The 16653-nt window shown below is 40.7% G+C and overlaps 1 protein-coding gene across 2 annotated transcripts in view; it reads right to left on the reverse strand.

The window, feature by feature from the left end:
- Positions 1-5885: 5885 nt before the first annotated feature.
- Positions 5886-16653, reverse strand: part of LOC132822952 (tyrosine-protein kinase Srms-like) — a 68290-nt gene continuing 57522 nt past the window's right edge. The window contains exons 6-8 of one of the 2 annotated variants that reach the window (XM_060836397.1): positions 16045-16226; positions 6722-6878; positions 5886-6645 (exon numbers count right to left, since the gene is read on the reverse strand). In XM_060836397.1, coding sequence (XP_060692380.1) covers positions 6455-6645; positions 6722-6878; positions 16045-16226 — 530 coding nt within the window. In that variant the 3' untranslated portion in view covers positions 5886-6454. The remainder of the gene's footprint in view (positions 6646-6721; positions 6879-16044; positions 16227-16653) is intronic. The other variant, XM_060836396.1, reaches the window with a different exon arrangement.

Here is a 16653-nt window from a genome sequence, read left to right on the forward strand (position 1 = left end):
GTTTTGAATGAGGCAGCAATGTTCATAAAGATATAGTCAGGTATGAGAGAGATGTTGTGAGCGTCCAAGTACGTAAAAGTTAAATGAGCGTTAAAAGTTCTGAGATGCACCCTGCTCCAATGCAGGAGATGGGGCATATTGTGGTCTGGCAGCAGTATTGTGCAGCAAGGCATTGGTGAGCTCCAAAGTGCAGTATTAAAGTGGCACAATATTATAAACGGTTGGAGAAATGCTGATGTGGTACAGTTGCTATGTATTTGATGTCAACCTCTGCGGGATAAAGGAAGCAGGTTTTTTTTCTCCCCAGTTTAGTGTGCCCTGACATGCTGGGGAATGCTGGCCAAGGTGGAGGGCTGGAAGAACAAGTGATAAGCTGGAGCAGTCAGGTACCCGCTCTGACTCTTATATCAGCAATTGTTAGTGTCTGGTTTCTCCCCTCTGCCTGGGAAAATAGCAAATGGCACACAAGCAAAGTGAAATTAAGTAATAATGATATGTAAATATATGTAAATAGATCATAATATATGCCAAATCTCAGCATTCACTAGCAAATTTCTCATCTTTCAATTAAACACTTGGCTGGAAAATTGGACTTTAGTTGTCAATAGTAAGAATTTCACATTTTTGTTCCTGCCATATTTTACCAACTGGTGTGCTATTACAGATGTCATTTAGCAGCTGGGGAGATTCTGCCCAATGACTTTTGACCCCACAGTAAATGTTTCTGGTATTGAAAGAAAAACATAACTCTGTGGCAGACAATAACTGCAAAGAGGTTTTCAGTTGCATATTTATTCACAATTCAGTCAGAAGCAGGATACATTGATAAATTAAACAAAAATCACAATGAATCAGATTATATGGGAACATGTCTTGAATAAAGAAATCCAGGCCCAAAAATTATGTTCTTTATTCAGATATTTACAATTGAGCAGTCTGAAAATTTTCAAATATCAATAACAGGAAGTGCTGGAGAAACTCAGCAGGTCTGGTAGCATCTGTGGAGTGGGAACCAGAAATAACATCTCTAATTTAATAAACTGTTCTGCAGAATTATTCAGAATTTCAAGCCTGCACTGTGCCACAAGGATGAAAGATAATTCTCAGTCTGCTATTTTAACAGAAACAAAGGCCTCAACCTTTTAGGAAGCCATGCACTTGGAGTAAACTCAAAGATGCTATGAAGGAGAAAGCCATGTATTGTATATCTGGGCAGCAATGCCTACAGCACAAGGACACATCGCAGCAGAGAGCCAGTAGGGACACTTTGCAGTTGGTGGGCTTCAGTGGTGATAGGAGGAAGAGGGAGAGACTGCATGGGGCAAAACGACAATCAAGGAGAGGGAAGAGATGGCAGTCAGAGGGGGAGCGAGATAGTGGTCAGAGCAAGTCAGTGATTATGGAGGTGGAATCAGATGAGCTTGCTGGGCTTGATGTCAGGCTTGGGGGATGATGGTAGAAGAAACTGCTCTGCTTTGCCCACAAGCAGCACTGTAGCTTTTTCACTCCAGCCCTGTTTGTCTCCTTTTGACCCTCAGGTTTCATGAGACCCAGGAACTGACAGTCATTAAAAGTGAAAAGTTTATTAAACTGAAGGGATGCTTTATCATTAACATCTGCTAGCAACCATTTGGCTTGATGAGAGCATATTGGCCATCAATTTTCCACCAATCATTCACATCTTGTCTCTTAAAACATGCAGGTGGGTTGGAAATTTTAAAAAAATTAACTTCTCATCCATTCCATTTTGGGGGTGAAAATTACCCCCATTAATAAGACATTTTAAAATAAGTCAGTTAATATTTTAGTTAAAGTAGTAAATCAAGGAATCTCATACAGACAAGTCAAATGCCTTCCCACTAATAATGCCAATAATACTTTCTAATCTGTTTCTCCTTTAAACCTACAATTGATTGGCTGTAAAAGTAGCAAATTAGGTTATTTTTATGGTGAAAGAATTTGTAGAGGCCTCAGACAGGGGAGAAGATTATTTTTACCAAGTTTCATATGAAATTTCAGGAATTGGAGGCAAGACCCCATTTCTGCAACACCAAGTGAGACTCCCTGCCAGGAACTCAAACACTGGAAAGAAATAACAAATGCAATGACATGATTATTTCACCAGTTCAAATGAAGTACAAATTTAATGTCATTTTTATAATATCTTACAAGAATATAATCACCTAAATGGCAGCCTGCTATAAAAAACAACTCATGTTGAACCCATACAAAGTTTTATTGATATTTGTAAAATAACACAATATTGTTCAGCAAAGCAGTTGCTCTCCATTATGTTGTTCCCAACTACTTAAAATAACCTCCTACTAGTAATTAAGCAATTACCTCACGTACTTCAGGATTATTTCACATGATTGATTCAGCCTTGATGGCTGCAAATTTCTGGGATGAAGATGACAGATATCATAGATCACACTAAGTGCCTAGTAAGTGAAGTATAGAATTTCTGAATGTAATCAGGAACAAATTTGGACAGTCTTACAAGCTGAATGTTCCCTTTAGTTACTGTGATCTAACAACCTTTCTTTTCCATTTGCATAGCACAAATTCACTTTGAAATGATGCTTAGCACAATTTGGAATAAAACAGATCCCTAATCCTCCACAAACACAAGTTGAATGCATATCATACCTTTAATGCCATAGACTGCTCAACAATTCTTCACAGAAGTGTTATCAAATAATATTTGGCTCTCATCTTAGGGAGATAAGATGTTATTAGGGTAGATGACCAATAGCTTGCCCAAGGAATGTGTTTTAACAAGATTAGCAAAGGAGGAAAGACCAGAGGTTTAGGGACTGAATTCCAGAGTTTGGAGCCCAAAAGCTGAATACACCTGGTATTGGTCAGAGATTAAAACTGAGGATACTTAAGAGATTGGAATTGGAGAAGTGCAGATATATGAGATTTCAGAGATGGAGGAGCAGAGATTGGGAACATTGAGGCTATGGGGAGATAGGAAAACAAGGAAAAGCAATTGTAAAATATAGGCTTTGCTTAACTGGGAGTCAATATCGGTCAGCAAGCACATGACTGATGAATAACTGGGCTTGGTTCAATATAGGCCACATGTAATAGTGTGTCAAATGGCCTCGATTTTAAGAAATGCAAGAGTTTAGCCTGGAGTGCAGAAGAATAGTCAAATCCATAGGTAACAAGGGCCTTGGGAAGGTTTTTGTAGCTGACAAATTGAGACGATCAGGAAATGGAAGAGGAGGAAGCAGATGATCTTAGTCATGCCATTCATATGTGGTCAGATTTTTTTTTAAAAAGGTTGTGAATAATCTAATTTGACCAGGAGAGACTTGTTCGTGCCTGGGGAGGTTTCTTAATTTGGAAAGTTAGATGCATAGCAGAAAGGAGGATATTAAGTGGAAGGGGGAGAGGTAGAATAAGATGAGATTCTTAAAGGAGAAATAAGTGGAAAAGAAGTAAGTAATCTAAGCAAGGAGTGACTTGTAATAAAATCTATTGTGCTGGTCTGAGAAGTGCCAGTGGCAAAGGTAGAAATACCATAATATTGGATCCCATTTTCACTTTTGATAGACACTGGGCATTTAAAAAAAATATTCATTGTTTTTGTGGGATATGTGTGTCTCTGATTGGGCCAGCATTTATTGCCAGGCCCTAGCTGCTATTGAGAAGGTGGTGGTGAGCTGCCTTCCTGAACCGCTACTGTCGACTTGCTGTGGGTTGACCTACAATGCCATTAGGGAGGGAATTCCAGGATTTTGACCCAGCGATAGGGAAGGAATGGTGATATTGTTCCAAGTCAGGATGGTGAGTAGTTTGGAGGGGAACTTGAAGGTGTTGGTATTCCCATGTGTATGTGCTGCCCTTGACCTTCTAGAAGGAAGTAGTCATGAGTTTGAAAGGTGCTGTCTGAGGATCTTTGGTGAATTTTTGAGGTGCATCTTGTAGGTACTAGTTAAGTGGACTGCTTTGTCCTGGATGGTGTCAAACTTCTTGAGCATTGTTGGGGCTGCACTCATCCAGGCAAGTGGGGAGTATTCTATCATACTCCTGACTTGTGCTTGGTAGATGGTGGACAGGCTTTCGGAAGTCAGGAGGCTAGTTACTTGCTACAGCTTGATGGTAATGGTAGATTGGGAGATATTCCAGGCCATGAGATTACAGATTGCATTGGAGTACATACCATCTATGTAAATGACCACTTGGGGGGCCCAATGGGGGGGCCCAGTCTAGTTAGTGATCACGCTTTGTTTGCCTCTGATAATTGAACATGGAACAGCATTCAAAGACAGCTGACCAATCAATCAACTGCTGGGGGAGGAAAACCCAACAGCGAGAGTTGAGATATAAGTCAAAGCGAAGTGAGAGAAGGCAACTAATCAGGGTGGAGCATTGAAAGGTCCAGAGTGGTCTTCCTAATTTTTGCAAAATAAAAACATTCTGAATACTCATCAATATATTTCCAGTGTGGTTTGCAGGAATCCATTCAGGAGCTACTTAAAGGATACTCTGTGCCAAATACTAACAAATGGAGAGTCGGGGTGATGCAAATACCAGTCTTCTTATATGAAAATTGCCCTGAGATTCTATGTACATCCTTGGAGTTTGACTTGTGTGTCATAATGAGCTGCACACCTAAACCAATGAGGTAGATCCACCATGATGTTGAATGGTAGAGTGAGCTCAGGGAGCTGTTTGATCTAATCCCACAACCATGGTTATGCTATGGCGCGGAGTGTATTGGGAATGGGACACTAAATTTAGTACATTGATTTTCAGCACACTACTCTCCTACTCTCAGTCAATGAAAGAAGTGCTTAAATACTCTTGTATAAAATTAGGCTAAGACTGTTAATAGAAAATTATTTTTTTTGTAGAATGCTGCTCCTGCCACAGAAATGTGCTAAATGTAGAATTTTCTCTGTTGTGTTTCAGCTCTTTCTTGAACTGATACTCTTGATAAATGAGGCTCCAAGCTGGGAACAGAGTATAGAATTTACTCTTGAGGGCCTATTTATATAAGTTTGGTCTATCTGAAATTATGAAAAATAAACATTCGCTCTGTCAGTTACATGTGATTAAATACATGCAAAAGAAAAAGAATGCAGTATAGAAAGCAAGTGTTTTAGTGGATTCTTAATTTTCTTCTTTTGAAATGGTTTACAAGTCTTAAGCTTCCTTTAGTGGGCCCCCAAAAATGTAGACCTGCCTGGAATCTGCATACCCATTCGCTGATTGAATTGGCTGCAAAGAAAGAGGCTTTTTGAAAGTGACATGAAGTCAATATTTAAGCTTGTTTGATGCCTACAACAGTATTGCTACATTCAAATAAAGAAGTAAAAATACTTTCAGGTCAATATGTAAGTTAGCTCAGTGAGAGTCTCCAGTGAAGTGCTAGTGGTACATCCTGCCTCTCTATATCTAGGTCTTGGTTTCTTAAGGCACATGATGTCATTTATGGTTCTTTTTTTAAAGGGAAGGTAGATAGGATCTAAATCAATGTGCTTATTGATGGAGTTCTGGCTAGAATGTCCAAGAATTCTCGTGTGTGTCTTTGTTTTGCCTGTCCTAGGATGTGTGTGTTTCCCAGTTAAAGTGGTGTCCTTCTTTGTTTATATGTATGGAAACTAGTAATAGTGGATTGTGTCTTTTGGTGGCTAATTGGTGTTTGTGTAGGTGGTGGCAAGTTTCCTGCTTGTTTATCTGATGCAGTGTTTTTTTACAGTTCTTGCATGTTTTTTTGTAAAGGTCATTAAGGTTTGGAAGTTACAGTTTGGATGACAATCTTTTGTTCTCTATTTGAACAGAAATGCTGATTTGTTTTATTTTAACAAACAGAATACCATCTGTGCTAAAATATCCGAAAAAGGAAAAACACAAATAGATTGCTCGTTAATCTTAAGAGTAATTTCTAACCTAATATAACTTTAAGGAACTAGACATGGTACATGAAAGTCACAAATGTTTTAATGGTACCAGAAAGGCTGTGCTCAGTAACAGATTGTTTAAAAATGTTTCACAATGCAATGATTGATGTTGGTTAAAATTCTATTCTCTTTAAAGAGATTTTAGATTCCAGATGTAAATTTGCTGTATTTTTTTTAAAGCTTTCAATACTTTTCTTACAGTGCTTAATATTTACTGGCAGGATATTAAGCTGACTGTTTGACAAGCACTTAATGCATTTGTACAACATTCCTTTCTCTGCTGGCATTTTCTCATTTTGTCAACAGCTCTGTTGGAATATTGCACAGAAGAATATCACGCGAATGCCATAAATGTTTTTCCCCATTTTACCAACTGTAGTTTTGAGGTAATTATTTCACTTATGTATCCTATTTTAACAAAAGTTTTAAAAAGTCCATTGCCACAAAATATTGTTTTAAGAATTGATTCAAACACAGTTCCATCCAGCATTACACCAGTAGCAGCAATATTTGTTGTGTCTGTACTGAATTTGGCCTTAATTTTTGTAATAATATGCAGCATACAATGAATTCAGTTCATCAGAAAGAGTACTAAATGAGGGTCGGCTCGCCTCGGACTCATTCCAGCACCTAAGCATTATTCCATATACATCTTGGGTACAGTTTGATGGACAAGGCATTCTATATCCACGGTTTATTTGATCCATGGCTTCTGCATTTGTCATTCCTGCAAAATTAAATTAAATTATAAGAAAATGAACTGTTCTCTTTGCTATATGCTTTAGAATTTTTAATTTACTTACGCTCATAAGGATCTTTGCCATATGTCACTATTTCATACAGAAGAATACCGAAAGACCATACATCTGATTTAATTGAATATCTCTGGTAGTTTGCAGCCTCTGGTGCTGTCCACTTTATAGGCATTTTAGTCCCAGAACGGAGATGGTATATCTCATCCTGTCCATTGAAACAAGGAATTTGTTAGAATTATGACTAATTATTTTTGATACAATAATTAATTAGCAATGATTTATACACTAAGGTAAACAAATTGAAAATCACAGGATAGGGGTACACAATTTTCTGATATAGTCAGTAAATAAGGTTCCATGCTCGGGAACATTGATCTGTACAATTTATCTGCTTGAATGGATTAGCCTCAGGGTTAAAACTTGGTGAAAGTTGTACATTTTGTGACTTGGATCTACTAGTAGGACAAAAACTTGACACAAAGGAAAAACAAGCAGTTAGAAAGGCAAGTGACTCTTTTTTGCCTTAATACAAGTGTTATGACCAGTTCCTGGCAATCATCCCCATTTTGGATGAAATGCCCTCAAAGAGTTGTGTACCTGCTTGATAAGGAGTGCACTGGCTCTCTTTTTAAAATTAATTCTTCTCTCGGCTGGTTACCATAAAGTTAATTTGAATGGAATCCCTTCCCTTGTGGATACCTTTTCCAGCTCAAATATATTTATGGCTTAAAAGGAGCCAATTTGTCCAGTCTTTTTGAGTTAAAGAAGAGTGGGTTTTATTGCTGACTGAAACATGAACATAGAAAATAAAACATTATACATATACACAAAGATTAGAATTGAGAGATGAATCCCAAAGGAAAATGTGAAAACAAAATGCCTTGGTCTTGGCTTGTTCATGATCATGAAATGTTGTGTCCAAAAGGTTGGTGGTTCCATTAGCACTGTCTTTGGCAGTTCAGTATTGTTTGGAGATGTTTAGTTCAAAATTTAACTAAAAGAGGTTTATCCGGTTTCCTTCAATGGGGGCTTTGATGAAGAATTATTTTCAGCAAGGGAGGTTTCCGTAGTGTACTGGTTATCACGTTTGCCTAATATGCGAAAGGTCCCCAGTTTGAAACTGGGCAGAAGCAATATTGTTTAGAGAACAGACAAAGGGAGCACATGATGAGGACAGTGCAGGAGAGAGAGAGAGGAAATCTGCACAGTTATTGCCTTTGCTGTTTTGAATTCATGTGTCACTGGACATCGGACTGCATCTAGGAAAATTAACCAACAGTGAATTTCACAACTAATCTTGGAGGAACCGGTTTGGGCGAAGTTCACTACACAGAATCAGTATAAGTTAATTGTTGTTTTAAGTCTGTACAAGAGAAAGGCTGTATTAGAGAGTACAGTGGGTTCTTTCCTGATTATATGTTTGTGGAGATAAGTCTCTTGAATAAACTTAAAATATAAGCCATAGCTATTAATTTAACCTGGTGCAGTGTTTTGTAGAGGAATAAGGCGGTGTTATTTTCTGGGTCTGTAGATTGTGAAGGAGCAAAAATGGCCTTTGCAGTGATATGTACTTTTTGTCAGATGTGGAGTTTAAAGAGAGTTTAAGGGTTACTGCAGATTATATCTGCCATAAATGCTATTGGATGTGAATCTTATCAAATCGAGTGGATCAGTTGGAGAGACAGATAGAAGCGATGAGGAATTTGCAACAGCAACAGTATGTGATGGATGGCAGTTACAGGAAGGGGGGGGGGGGAAGTCTCAGATACAGTCACATAGATGGGTAAACTCCAGGAAAGGTAAGAGAGGTAGGCACCTAGGGCAGGAGTCTTTTGTGGATATACCCATTTCAAACAGGTATGCTGTTTTGGAAAATGTAGGGGGTGATGGATTCTCAGGGGAACGTAGCATGAATAGCCAAGTTTCTGGTATTGAGACTGGCTCTAATGCAACAAGGGGTACATCGGCTTCCAAGAGATCAATTGTGTTAGGGGATTCTGTAGTCCGAGGTACAGAGAGACGTTTCTGTGGCCAGCAGAGAAAAATCAGAATGGTGTGTTGTTTCCCTGGTGCCAGGATCAAGGATGTCTCAGAGAATGTGCAGACTGTTCTCACGAGGGAGAGGGGCCAGCAAGAGACCATTGTCCACACTGGAACTAACAATATAGGAAGGGAAAAAGTTGAGATTCTGAAGGGAGCCTACAGAGAGTTAGGCAGAAATCTAAAAAGGAGGTCCTCAAGGGTAGTAATATCTGAATTACTCCCAGTGCTACAAGCTAGTGAGGGCAGGAATAGGAGGATAGAACAGATGAATGCATGGCTGAGGAGCTGGTGTATGGGAGAAGGATTCACATTTTTGGATCATTGGAATCTCTTCTGGGGTAGAAGTGACCTTTACAAGAAGGACAGATTGCACCTAAATTGGAAGGGAACTAATATACTGGCAGGGAAATTTGCGAGAACTGCTTGGGAGGATTTAAACTAGTAAGGTGGGGGGATGGGACCCAGGGAGTTAGTGAGGAAAGAGATCAATCTGAGACTGGTACAGCTGAGAACAGAAGTGAGTCAGTCAGGGCAGGACAGGGACAAGGGAGGATTAATAAATTAAACTGCATTTATTTCAATGCAAGGGGCCTAACAGGGAAGGCAGATGAACTCTGGGCATGGTTAGGAACATGGGACTGGGATATCATACCAATTACAGAAACATGGCTCAGGGATGGACAGGACTGGCAGCTGAATGTTCCAGGATACAAATGCTACAGGAAGGATAGAAAGGGAGGCAAGAGAGGAGGGGGAATGGCATTTTTGATAAGGGACAACATTACAGCTGTGCTGAGGGAGGATATTCCCGGAAATACATCCAAGGAAGTCACTTGGTTGGAACTGAGAAATAAGAAAGGGATGATCACATTATTGGGATTGTGCTTTAGACCCTCAATAATCAGAGGGAAATTGAGAAACAAACATGCAAGGAGATCTCAGCTATCTGTAAGAATAATAGGGTAGTTATGGTAGGGGATTTTAATGTTTCAAACATCGAATGGGACTGCCATAGTGTTAAAGGTTTAGATGGAGAGGAATTTCCTAAGTGCGTACAAGACAATTTTCTGATTCAGAATGTGGATGTACCAACTAGACAAGGTGCAAAACCTGACCTACTCTTGAGAAATAAGGCAGGGCAGGTGACTGAGGTGTCAGTGGGGGAGCACTTTGGGGCCAGCGATCATAATTCTATTCGTTTTAAAATAGTGCTGGAAAAGGATAGACCAGATCTAAAAGTTGAAGTTCTAAATTGGAGAAAGGCCAATTTTGATGGTATTAGGCAAGAACTTTCAAAAGCTGATTGGAGGCAAATGTTCGCAGGTAAAGGGATGGCTGGAAAATGGGAAGCCTTCAGAAATGAGATAACAAGAATCCAGAGAAAGTATATTCCTGTCAGGGTGAAAGGGAAGGCTGGTAGGTATAGGGAATGCTGGATGACTAAAGAAATTGAGTGTTTGGTTAAGAAAAAGAAGGAAGCATATGTCAGGTATAGACAGGATAGATCGAGTGAATCCTTAGAAGAGTATAAAGGATGTAGGATTATACTTAAGAGGGAAATCAGGAGGGCAAAAAGGGGACATGAGATAGCTTTGGCAAATAGAATTAAGGAGAATCCAAAGTGTTTTTACAAATATATTAAATACAAAAGGGTAACTAGGGAGAGAATAGGACCCCTCAAAGATCAGCAAAGCAGCCTTTGTGTGGAGCCACAGAAAATGGGGGAGATAGTAAATGAATATTTTGCATCAGTATTTACTGTGGAAAAGGATATGGAAGATATAGACTGTATGGAAATAGATGGTGACATCTTGCAAAATGTCCAGATTACAGAGGAGCTAGTTCTGGATTCTTGAAATGGTTAAAGATGGACAAATCCCCAGGACCCGAGAACTCTGTGGGAAGCTAGAGAAGTGATTACTGGGCCTCTTGCTGAGATATTTGTATCATTGATAGTCACATGTGAGGTGCCGGAAGACTGAAGGTTGGCAAACGCGGTGCCACTGTTTAAGAAGGTAAAGACAAGCCAGGAGACTATAGACCGGTGACCCTGACTTCGGTGGTGGGCAAGTAGTTGGAGGGAATCCTGAGGGACACAATGTACGTGTATTTGGAAAGGCAAGGACTGATTAGGGATAGTCAACATGGCTTTGTGCATGGGAAATCGTGTCTCACAAACTTGATTGAGTTTTTTGAAGAAGTAACAAAGAAGGTTGATGAGGGCAGAGCAGTAGATGCGATCTATATGGACTTCAGTAAGGCGTTTGACAAGGTTCCCAATGAGAGACTGATTAGGAAGGTTAGATCTCATGGAATAAAGGGAGAACTAGCCATTTGGATACAGAACTGGCTGAAAGGTAGAAGACAGAGGATGGTTGTGGAGGGTTGTTTTTCAGACTGGAGGCCTGTGACCAGTGGAGTGCCACAAGGATCGGTGCTGGGTCCTCTACTTTTTGTTATTTACATAAATGATTTGGATGCGAGCATAAGAGGTACAGTTAGTAAGTTTGCAGATGCCACAAAAATTGGAGGTGTAGTGGACAGCGAACAGCGTTACCAGATGGGCCAATGGGCTGAGAAGTGGCAGATGGCATTTAATTCAGATAAATGCGAGGTGCAGCATTTTGGGAAAGAAAATCTTAGCAGGACCTCTACACTTAATGTTAAGGTCCTAGGGAGTGTTGCTGAATAAAGAGACCTTGGAGTGCAGGTTCATAGCTCCTTGAAAGTGGAGTCGCAGGTAGATAGGATAGTGAAGAAGGTGTTTGGTATGCTTTCCTTTATCGGTGAGAGTATTGAGTACAGGAGTTGGGAGGTGATGTTGCAGCTGTATAGAACATTGGTTAGGCCACTGTTGGAATATTGCATGCAATTCTGGTCTGCTTCCTATCGGAAAGATGTTGTGAAACTTGAAAGGGTTCAGAAAAGATTTACAAGGATGTTGCCAGGTTTGGAGGATTTGAGCTATAGCGAGAGGCTGAACAGGCTGGGGCTGTTTTCCCTGGAGCATCGGAGGCTGAGGGGTGACCTTATAGAGGTTTACAAAATTATGAGGGGCTTGGATAGGATAAATAGACAAAGTCTTTTCCCTGGGGTCGGGGAGTCCAGAACTAGAGGGCATAGGTTTAGGGTGAGAGGGGAAAGATATAAAAGAGACCTAAGGGGAAACTTTTTCACTCAGAGGGTGGTACGGGTATGGAATGAGCTGCCAGAGGATGTGGTGGTGGCTGGTACAATTGCAACATTTAAGAGGCATTTGGATGGGTATATGAATAGAAAGGGTTTGGAGGGATATGGGCTGGAAGCTGGCAGGTGGGACTAGATTTGGTTGGGATATTTGGTTGGCATGGACAGGTTGGACCGAAGGGTCTGTTTCCATGCTGTACATCTCATCTCTATGACTAATAACTAAAGAGACACATTCTTTCTTTTTACCTAAGTGCGAAGTCGTTCACTTTGGTAGGAATAACAAGATGATGGATTACTGGGCTAATGGTAGGCTACTTGGTAGTGTGGATGAGCAGAGGGATCTTGGTGTCCATGTACACAGATCTCTGAAAGTTGCCACCCAGGTAAATAGTGCTGTGAGGAAGGCATATGGTGTACTGGGCTTTATTGGCAGAGGAATTGAGTTCCGGAGTCCTGAGGTCATGTTGCAGTTGTATAAGACTCTGGTGAGGCCTCATCTGGAGTATTGTGTGCAGTTTTGGTCGCCATACTATAGGAAGGATGTGGAAGCTTTAGAACGAGTGCAGAGGAGGTTTACCAGGATGTTGCCTGGAATGGTAGGAAAACCTTATGAGGAAAGGCTGAGGCACTTGGGGCTGTTCTCATTGGAGAAGAGAAGGTTTAGGGGAGATCTGATAGAAGTGTATAAGATGATTAGGGGTTTAGATAGGGTAGATACTAAGAACCTTTTACCGCTAATGGAGTCAGGTGTTACTAGGGGACATAGCTTTAAATTAAGGGGAGGTAGGTATAGGACAGATGTTAGGGGTAGATTCTTCACACAGCGGGTTGTGAGTTCATGGAATGCCCTGCCCGTATCAGTGGTGAACTCTCCTTCTTTATGGTCATTTAAGCGGGCATTGGATAGGCATTTGGAAGTTATTGGGCTAGTATAGGTTAGGTAGGATTCGGTCGGTGCAACATCGAGGGCCGAAGGGCCTGTACTGCGCTGTATCCTTCTATGTTCTATGTTCTATGTACCTCATGTGCAAGTGCCTCCATTGGAGTTTCTCAGGTGTTTCCCTTCACAGCACATTTTAGTTCAGTGAAATCTGAACCCCCAAACCAGCACAGCATTATGGCAGCACCCAGCTTTCTTCAGATTTTAAGGGAGGATTTCTTCCCCAGATTGGGGCCTTACATTTAAACCTGAAACAATTAACACCCGGGAAGCACAAATCACAGCAGGACTCATGCACTTAATGGTAATTTCTGAGAAGTATTGCTGAACAAAGAGATTGTGGAGTGCAGGTTCATAGTTCCATGAAAGTAGAGTCGCAGGTAGATAGGATAGTGAAGAAGGTGTTTGGTATGCTTTCCTTTATTGGTCAGAGCATTGAGTATAGGAGTTGGAAGGTCATGTTGTGGCTGTGCAGGACATTGGTTAGGCCATTTTTGGAATATTGAGTGCAATTCTGGTCTCCCTCCTATAGGAAGGATGTTGTGAAACTTGAAAGAGTTCAGAAAAGACTTATAAGGATGTTCCCAGGGTTGGAGGCTTTGATCTGTAAGGAGACGCTGAACAGGCTGGGGCTGTTTTCTCTGGAGCTTCGAAGGCAGAGGGATGACCTTAGAGAGGTTTATAAAATCATGAGGGGCATGGATAGGGTAAATAGACAAGGTCTTTTCCTGGGGTCGGGGAGTCCAGAACTAAAGGTTTAGGGTGAGAGGGAGAAGATTTAAAAGGGACCTTTGGGGCAACTTTTCATGCAGAGGGTTGTGCGTGTATGGATTGAGCATCCAGAAGAAGTGGTGGAAGCTGGTACAATTACATTTAAAAGGCCTCTGGATGGGTATATAAATGGGAAGGGTTTAGAGGGATATGGGCCAAATGGAACTAGATTAATTTAGAATATCTGGTCGGCAAGGACGAGTTGGACTGAAGCGTCTGGTTCCGTGCTGTACATCTCTATGACTCTATGACACCCTTTTGGGCTGCTAGCTATTTCATGGATGAGCTCACAACCAACATTTTAGTTGAAGGGCCAAGGTATAGAGTATCTCATAAAATGTAGCCCAATCTGTGTCTGTCAAGATTATACAAGACTCTTATATTGTGAATGTCCAAATTTCAGTCACTGATACAATCACCACTAACTTAAACAAGCTGACTTGCCAAATTGTATGCTCAGTTCTATGTTTACAATCCTTTTTGTGAAGAAAGTTAAGAATCACACAACACCAGGTTATAGTCCAACAGGTTTAATTGGAAGCATACTAGCTTTCGGAGTGTCGCTCCTTCATCAGGTGGTAGTGGAGGGCTCAATCTTCCGGGCATCCTTGCCTGCAACCGGATGCTGGGAGGCATGATACATTGGGGAAACCGAGCAAAGGCTACGACAACGGATGAACGGGCACCGCACAACAATCAACAGACAGGAGGGTTCCCTCCCAGTTGGGGAATACTTCAGTGGTCCAGGACATTCAACCTCGGACCTTCAGGTGACCTACCTTCAAGGTGGACTTCGGGACAGGCAGCAGTGAAAAGTGGCCAAGCAGAGGCTGATAGCTAAGTTCGGTACCCATAGGGAGGGCCTCAACCGGGAACATGGATTAATGTCACATTACAGGTTAACACCACTATACACACACAGATACTCCTACACACACACACACACACACACACACACACACACACACACACACACACACACACACACAATCTCACACACACAGGCACTTCTTTACACACATACACACGGACACACATATACACAGACATGCACACACACCCTTACAGACACACACACTCCCACACTCATACATGCACCCCCTCACAGACTTAATACACTCTGCACTCACTACACACATACATACACACTTTGTCACACTCACAACCAGACACACAGACAAAGACCCACATATATTTTGTGGGGTGAATTTGTAATTGCAGGGTTACATTGTACTTTACTCAAAAACTGCATACATTCATGTAGAACTCTGAGCTCAAAAACTGCATGAACTCATGTAAACTCCATCATCTCACTTTTTAGATTAGAATCAATCTAAACATCATGGCATAGACAGAGAACACAGGGGGCCAACACCTTCAACATATTGTCTAGCTGTCACCATTGTTAACAGCTAACCTGAGAATGCAACTTTTTAAAAAAAGGTTTTGTGAGTTACACTTGAAAGAAGTGAAACTATCATGATATTCTAACAGATGAAAGGCTTAACAGACAATCAATGATTTCAGTTACATCACACCGTAAGTTTTTGCTATAAATTCTGTGTGTTAGGATTGAGCCCTCCACTACCACCTGATGAAGGAGCTATGCTCCGAAAGCTAGTGTGTTTCCAATTAAACCTGTTGGACTATAACCTGGTGTTGTGTGATTTTTAACTTTGTACACCCCAGTCCAACACCGGCATCTCCAAATCATTTTGTGGAAAAGTGAGCCAGTTGGTATCTTTTTTTTAAAATGGGTACATATTAGAAAATTCAGAAGACAAACATGTAGTGGAAATATCAGAAAGAGTTGTCACATAGTTGATTGAGTGTGTGTGTCCTCAGTGTTCTTGTGTATGAGAATGTAGATGCAGCAATATACTTCATTGACTCTCACTTGGCCCTGCCTTTTGCCTAGGTAAAAACAAGGACTGCAGATGCTGGAAACCAGATTCTAGATTAAAGTGGTGCTGGAAAAGCACAGCAGTTCAGGCAGCATCCGAGGAGCAGTAAAACCGACAATTCAGGCAAAAGTCCTTCATCAGGAATACAGGCCCTTCCTTTTGCCTAATCTAACTCAGCTACATTATCAATACAGGTCCACGACCGGCTTTGTGCACCGAAATAGGCGTGGAGCACAGGTGCAGGCATAAGAAGCTCTGCATTTCTGGAACAGGTTGACAGACTTTGAAGAAAAAAAACACCCAACTGTTTGTGAAGTGTTTATTTCATTGCCAGAACACTATAAGGACATAAGCAAGAAACTACTGAAACTTTCAATACTATCCAATTTCAAGCATTATCAAAGAGTGTCCTGTTCTATAAGTTCAGCAGGTGTTTACATTTCATCTTTGAAACAGGTGATGTAAAACAAAATCCTAATAAAACTAGTTCCATCATTGGATTGGAATGTCTGAATGTCACTTACCCGGATTAGTCTTGCTAATCCAAAGTCTGCGACTTTGCAGTTGAGCTCTTCTCCAACCAGAACATTTCTTGCAGCCAAATCCCGATGGATAAATTTATGTTGTTCTAAATAAGCCATTCCATCAGCCACTTGGCTAGCTATGTATACATGGTGAGTTGTTGTTAATGATGCTCCTTCATCACCTAGAAATTAAATACACATATATATCTCTGCTTTGTACTTCAGTTTCTAAAGTCAGCTCTTCACATGTGTTTAGTTAACAAAGAGTGTTTATTAACTAAACTGAGTTAGAATCCAATCAAGAGTAATGGCAAAATCATCGTCTCTGCTTAAAGTAAGGGGCTAAGCTTAAATGAGGTATGTTATTACCAAGATAAGGAGATATGAATTGCATTATCTATTTCTCCCACTTCTGATTTCACCAAAACACAGTCTAGCTTTGGAATTTAGACTGGATGTGCTTTGACAATTGTACAAGCTGCCCACCATTTACAATTTAAGGTTATGAAGAATTTGATTAGACATGTTTCCTTGGATTAAATGAAGAACAAGGTAGATTTATTAAAACTATGATCTTCCTTGACTAAGAAAGACTAGGTAACATTGGTA

The sequence above is a fragment of the Hemiscyllium ocellatum genome, chromosome 15 (assembly GCF_020745735.1).
Source record: "Hemiscyllium ocellatum isolate sHemOce1 chromosome 15, sHemOce1.pat.X.cur, whole genome shotgun sequence".
NCBI classification, from domain to species: domain Eukaryota; kingdom Metazoa; phylum Chordata; class Chondrichthyes; order Orectolobiformes; family Hemiscylliidae; genus Hemiscyllium; species Hemiscyllium ocellatum.